This window comes from Arvicola amphibius, chromosome 7 (assembly GCF_903992535.2).
Source record: "Arvicola amphibius chromosome 7, mArvAmp1.2, whole genome shotgun sequence".
Lineage (NCBI taxonomy): Eukaryota > Metazoa > Chordata > Mammalia > Rodentia > Cricetidae > Arvicola > Arvicola amphibius.
In genome coordinates this window covers 112,793,480-112,799,815 of record NC_052053.1, presented here as the reverse complement: position 1 = coordinate 112,799,815, position 6,336 = coordinate 112,793,480, and the positions used below count along the sequence as shown (strand labels likewise).

The following is a 6,336-nucleotide window of genomic DNA, read 5'->3' as shown; positions in this document are numbered from 1 at the left end:
CAATAGAAACTTACCTTCCGCCTTGGTAATGCAACCATGAGCAATAGCAATAGCCTATTTGGGGAGTCTCTAGTACAACACTATTCAAAAAATTGAAAAGAAGGAAGTTTCTCATGCCTGGTGTTGGGGTCTTTTACAGATGGTCTTTGGTTCTTGGAGGGAACATTGTCAGGCCAGAAAGGAAAATTTCATTTATACACCAACTTACATGTATTATAGACATCTGGTTGTATAATAAATAGTATGATTCCTTATGATTTTTTTCAGACATATTCATTGTTATTCTACCTTCCTTGTGCCTTCTTTTATATTTATTTCTCTCCAATCCCATTAATGAAAATTTCTTTTTTTCCAATTTAGCCTACAAATCACTACACCCTTCTATTTTCCTCTATATTTCTTCCACACTCCCTCCCATGACAATATCCATTTCTACTTTCATTGCTTCTACAGTCACTCTGTGTCGTGTACTCATAGCTCTTCTGCTATCTAGCTGCCTTAACTGAAAGAAAGGATGTGACATTTGGCTCTCGGGGTTTCAGTTACCTTACTCACTATGATCTTTTCTCACCCTATCCATTTAATTGCACATCTCATAATGTTATTTTCCTTTAGAGATGAATAGTATTCCATCGTGTATATGAATCATGTTTTCACTACCTATTCATCAGTTGAAGGTCATTTAGGTTGGTTTAATTTCCTATTTGTTGTGAATTGAGTACCAGTGAATATGGCCGACAAAGTATATGTGGATTAGGAGGTTGGGTTCTCTGGGCATATGCTAAAGGGTGCTCTGCCTGAGTAATATGTTAGATTTATTTTTATCTTTCTGAGAATTATCCACACTGATTTCCACAGCAGCTGTATCAGGAAAGCAATGCTTATCTCAGAAGGAGTCAATGGAAAGAGAATAAAAAGCAGAATGAATCATAACCAAAGAAAAGAACACCATGCAAGTTTAAATGTGCAAATAAAAACTCAAGGAATTGAAAGAAGATGACATCTTCAAGGAAGAAGCTGTCATTTCTCATGCTTATAAAGAAAAGGAACAGATCTCCCTCCTTTTGTTCCTCATCAGGACCTTGGGAGCTCAGTCCAGTGCTCCTATGTGGGGTTCTGTCATTTTCTCCATCAAACGCCAGGTGAAGGTTCTATGGTGATATGCAAGATATTCATGAGTATGGCAATAGGATCTGGACATTTCTGGCACCCTCTCCTCAGCTGCCCAAGGAACTAGCTGGGGGCATCTTCCTGGACACCTGGGAACCCCTCTAGAGTCAAGTCTCTGCCAACCTTAGAATGGCTCCCTTAATTAAGATATATAATTCCTTGTTCCCATATCCACCCTTCCTATATCCCAACCATCCTATTCCTCCAAGCTCTTCCCATCCTTCACTTCACACTTTTCTCTCCCCATCCCCTCATCCCCCCATCCCACCCCACCCCCAAGTTCCCATTTTTTGTCCGGCAATCTTGTCTACTTCCAATATCCAGGAGGATAACTATATGTTTTTCTTTGGATTCACCTTCTTATTTAGCTTCTCTAGGATTTTAAGTCAGGACCGTGAGGGGGTGCGTTCACCCATTGAGACGGTGGGACAGATCTAATAGGAGACCACCAAGTCCAGTTGGAATGGGACTGATGGAACAGGGGACCAAACCGGACTCTCTGAATGTGGCTGACAGTGGAGGAGGACTGAGAAACCAAGGACAACGGCGATGAGCTTGAACTCTACAGCATGGACGGGCTCACTGTGAGCCTTGTCAGTTTGGTTGCTCACCTTCCTGGACTTAGGGGGAGTTGGGAGGACCTTGGACTTAACATAGTGAAGGGAACCCTGATGGCTCTTTGGCTTGGAGAGGGAGGAAGTGGGGGTATGGGTGGAAGGGAGGGGAGGGAAGGGGGAGGAGGAGGGGAGAGGATGGAAATTTTTAATAAAAAAATGAGAGAAAAAAGAAAAGGAACAGAGAGGGAAGGAGCTTCAGAATAAACAACTGTTGTTCATAGATGTACTTTAAAGTATACTTTAAGTAATAGTGGCGGACATAAATTAACTTTGTTTCAAAATAGTTACTTTACATGCTATAGATTTGTGTGAAAATAACACAAGGGACTTTAAGCTGTGACTGCTTTTATTCATTGTTCAACCTGCATGCTCAGTCTTTTGGGATTCTTTTCCTTTAATCTGCTCATGAAAGTTCTTCCAGAAAGTGTCTCATTTTCTAAAGAATGTACTTCTAGAATCTTCTAGTGTATAGTTGCTAGCTTAAGTTAGGCTCTGGCTATAGCTCAGGAGGGCGGGTTTTTTAACTCTATTTTAATGGTACCTGCTATTTTGATAGTGGATGAGCCCTTGCTCCTAGACACACCTTCGGGAATAGGATCTGTTCCTTCAGAGTTTCTATCACCTGTCAAAGAAGAAGAATCTGATTCTTTCCCTGTGATACCTGCTACTGGGGGCAACAGATGTTCTTTTAGTAAAGTCTTATCTTCAGGGTTTTGTTCAGAAGGAGGAAGTGAACCTTCATCAGGTGTGTCTTGCATGGGAAACTCTTGAATAGAGACCCTATCAGTGTTGGAAGGCTGTTTAACAACAGGAGAGTCTTCAGCAGGAGTCTCGGGTTGTGGAGGCTGAACATCAACAGAGATCTTTTCAGGATTCTCCTCAACTGATGTCACCTGGGTTTCCATTGTAGTTTCTTCAAGAGGAACCCTCTCAGATGAAGGAGACCCAGTTTCAGCTGCAGGGCCATCTTCAACTGGAACCATGTTGGTAAAGACCTCCTCAGCTGATACAGGTTGAACTCCAACAGAAGCCCCTTGTAGGGGAGTCTCTTTAGTCTGTGTACACTCAAATTCTGCAAGGGTCTCATCTGCTGATAGAGGTGGAGCTTCTGCAGGGTCCTCCTCAGATGGTGCAGGTGGAGCTTCTGCAGTGGCCTCCTCAGTTGGAGCAGGTGGAGATTCTGCAGATGTATCCTCAGCTGGTGGAGGTGGAACTTCTGCAGGAACCTCCTCAGCTGGAGCAGGTGGGGCTTCTGCAGGGGCCTCCTCAGCTGGAGGAGGTGGAGCTTCTTCAGGAGCCTCCTCAGCTGGAGCAGGTGGAGCCTGTACAGGGGCCTCCTCAGCTGGAGCAGGTGGAGCTTCTGCAGGGGCCTCCTCAGCTGGAGCAGGTGGAGCTTCTACAGGGGCCTCCTCAGCTGGAGCAGGTGGAGCTTCTGCAGGGGCCTCCTCAGCTGGTGCAGGTGGAGCTTCTGCAGGGGCCTCCTCAGCTGGAGCAGGTGGAGCTTCCGCAGGGGCCTCCTCAGCTGGTGCAGGTGGAGCTTCTGCTGGGGCCTCCTCAGCTGGGGCAGGTGGAGCTTCTGCAGGGGCTTCCTCGGCTGAAGCAGGTGGAGCTTCTTCAGGGACCTCCTCAGCTGGCACAGGTAGAGCTTCTGCTGGGGCCTCCTCAGCTGGGGCAGGTGGAGCTTCTGCAGGGACTTCCTCAGCTGAGGCAGGTGGAGCTTCTTCAGGGGCCTCCTCAGCTGGTACAGGTGGAGCTTCTTCAGGAACCTCCCCAGCTGGTGCAGGTAGAGCTTCTTCAGGGGCCTCCTCAGCTGGGGCAGGTGGAGCTTCTGCAGGAGCCTCCTCAGCTGGAGGAGGTGGAGCTTCTTCAGGGGCCTCCTCAGCTGGAGCAGGTGGAGCTTCTGCAGGGGCCCCCTCAGCTGGTGCAGGTGGAGGTTCGGCAGGGGCCTCCTCAGCCGGTGGAGCTTGAGCTTCTTCAGGAGCCTCCTCAGCTGGAGCAGGTGGAGCTTCTGCAAGGGCCTCCTCAGCTGGTGCAGGTGGAGGTTCGGCAGGGGCCTCCTTAGCTGGTGCAGGTGGAGCTTCTGCAGGGGCCTCCTCAGTTGGAGCAGGTGAACCTTCCACAGGGGCCTCCTCAGCTGGAGCAGGTGGAGCTTCCGCAGGTGCCTCCTCAGCTGGTGCAGGTGGAGCTTCTGCAGGGGCCTCCTCAGCAGGTGGAGCTTCTGCAGGTGCCTCCTCAGCTGGAGCAGGTGAACCTTCCACAGGGGCCTCCTCAACAAGTGGAGCTTCTGCAGGGGCCTCCTCAGCAGGTGGAGGTTCGGCAGGGGCCTCCTCAGCTGGTGGAGCTTGAGCTTCTTCGGGGGCCTCCTCAGCTGGAGCAGGTGGAGCTTCTGCAGGGGCCTCCTCAACAGGTGGAGCTTCTGCAGGGGCCTCCTCAGCTTGTGCAGTTGGAGTTTCTGCAGGTGCCTCCTCAGCTGGAAGAGGTGGTGCTTCTGCAGGGGCCTCTTCAGCTGGAGCAGGTGGAGCTTCTCCAGAGGCCTCCTCAGCTTGTGCAGGTGGAGCTTCTGCAGGGGCCTCCTCAGCTTGTGCAGGTGGAGCTTCTGCAAGGGCCTCCTCAACTGGTGGAGGTTGGACTTCTGCAGGGGCCTCCTCAGCTGGAGCCGGTGGAGCTTCTGCAGGGGCCTCCTCAGCTGGAGCAGGTGGAGCTTCTGCAGGGGCCTCCTCAGCTGGAGCAGGTGGAGCTTCTGCAGGGCCCTCCTCAGCTGGAGCAGGTGGAGCTTCTGCAGGGGCCTCCTCAGCTGGAGCAGGTGGAGCTTCTGCAGGTGCTACTTCTTCAGGAGCATCCTCTGCTGATGGAAGCTGAACTCCTTTAAAGATATCTTCTATAGGAAATTCCTCAGCTAGTACCACAGCAATTTCTGCTGAGACTGCTTCTAATGTGTGCTCATCTAATGGTGGCTGAACTTCTTTAAAAGCCCCCTCAGATTGTAGAGGTTGAACTCCATCAGTGGACTCTTCAGCAGTAGCAGGTTCTTCTTTGCCTTCTACATTTTGGAACTTCACCAACACTTCTGTGATTGGAATCACAATTTCAATAGGACATTCTTCATGATCCACCTCAGCTTGGGTATACTGTTGATCATAAGGCTCATATGAAAGGGCCCCTTCCACTGACAGATGACTAATGTCACCAGGGGCTTCAGAAGGAAGCTCATCAGTTGGTACAGCCTGGATTTCACCAGAAAACGCCCCTGCAGTGAAAGGCATCATGGCATCAGGGACTTTTTCAGCTGACATTACCTCTATTTCAAGAGAACCATCTACTTCAAACAAGGAGTCCTCTTGTATAACAGGTGTTATTTCCTCATTTGGCTTAATCAGGGAACTACCTGGCATATTCATGATAGTAATTTCTAACTCACTGAAGTATGTCTGTTGTTCTTTGTCCACTGTATCTTTTGGGCAAATGTTCAACACACTCCAGTCCCCAGTACAGCTGGTCTGCTGAGATCTGTCTATTAACCAAGCTGTGGATCTGCTTGTTGGAATCTCTACTTCTGGAACACTCTGTGGCAATTCAGGAGCTATTTCTCCAACACCAGCTGAGGTTTCTTCAAGGGTAAGTGTTTTATCAGTGAGTATGGCTTTCGCTTTTTCTTCCACAGAAGCCTCCGTCTGCAGAGACTTATCAGTCATTTCCAGGCCACGCTTTCTCTTCACCCAAGTTTGTTGAAGTTGAGAAGACAGCCTAAGAGACTCATATTCTTTTGCAGAGTAGTTGTCTTTGCTTCCAGAAATATTACCAATACTGAGGGTAGCTTTGGGGAGAGGAGGTTGTGCTACAGCCATGGGTTTCTTTTTTTCTGGTGTATCAGTCTGCTGGGACTTGTCTACCATTGGTTGGCTGGGTCGTCTTCTCCTTCTAAATTCCTGCCTCCCTAATGAGATAGGCTGTTCAGGTTCATCACTTTCTTCCATTTCTATGACCGATGATATCCAAATTTGTGAGTCTTCAAGTAGTTAATCATTAAGAATCATAAATGTACACGGTGGTTAAGCCTTTGCCTTCCTTCATTGAGTTTTTCTATGAAGTTTAGGAAAAAATAATTCATAAATTATTGGCATTCTTTACTACCTTCTTGTTGGATCCCACCTTACTCATTCATCATCTTTCCTGTTTAGTCTCTGTTGGAACACATCTCTTTTAGAAGTTCCCTCAAGGGTCTGTGACATCACAGCCACTTCTTCTTACAAGGTTCCGGAAGTTATATTTCCAGCAGTTTTAAGCTTGGTTTATTAACATAAGTAATGACTAAATGTGAATTGTCTAGTTTTTTGTTTTTGTTTTAAAAAATCAGGTTGAAAAATGAATTTCTTTCCCAGATGAGTAACAATTTAACTCCAAGAAAGCCACTAATTGTTAAAGGTGATCTTTTTGAGCTTACAACTTGATTCTTTTCCTTCTACTAACAAAGAAATTATAATACAGAACTCAGTATGGGCAGGTTGTCCATTATTAGAGTTAATGAGTGTGTGTGTGTGTGTGTGTGTGT

At 47.6% G+C, this 6,336-nt stretch overlaps 1 protein-coding gene across 1 annotated transcript; it reads right to left on the bottom strand.

Moving 5' to 3' along the window:
* Positions 1-2,290: 2,290 nt before the first annotated feature.
* On the bottom strand, positions 2,291-5,761 carry Fscb (fibrous sheath CABYR binding protein). Its single transcript, XM_038338129.1, has one exon. It carries the CDS (start codon positions 5,759-5,761, stop codon positions 2,291-2,293), a length of 3,471 nt encoding a protein of 1,156 aa, XP_038194057.1.
* Positions 5,762-6,336: the final 575 nt, after the last annotated feature.

Coding starts and splice junctions, on each gene's coding strand:
- Fscb (XM_038338129.1), bottom strand. CDS start 5,761: ATGGAAGAAAGTGATGAACCTGAACAGCCTATCTCATTAGGGAGGCAG.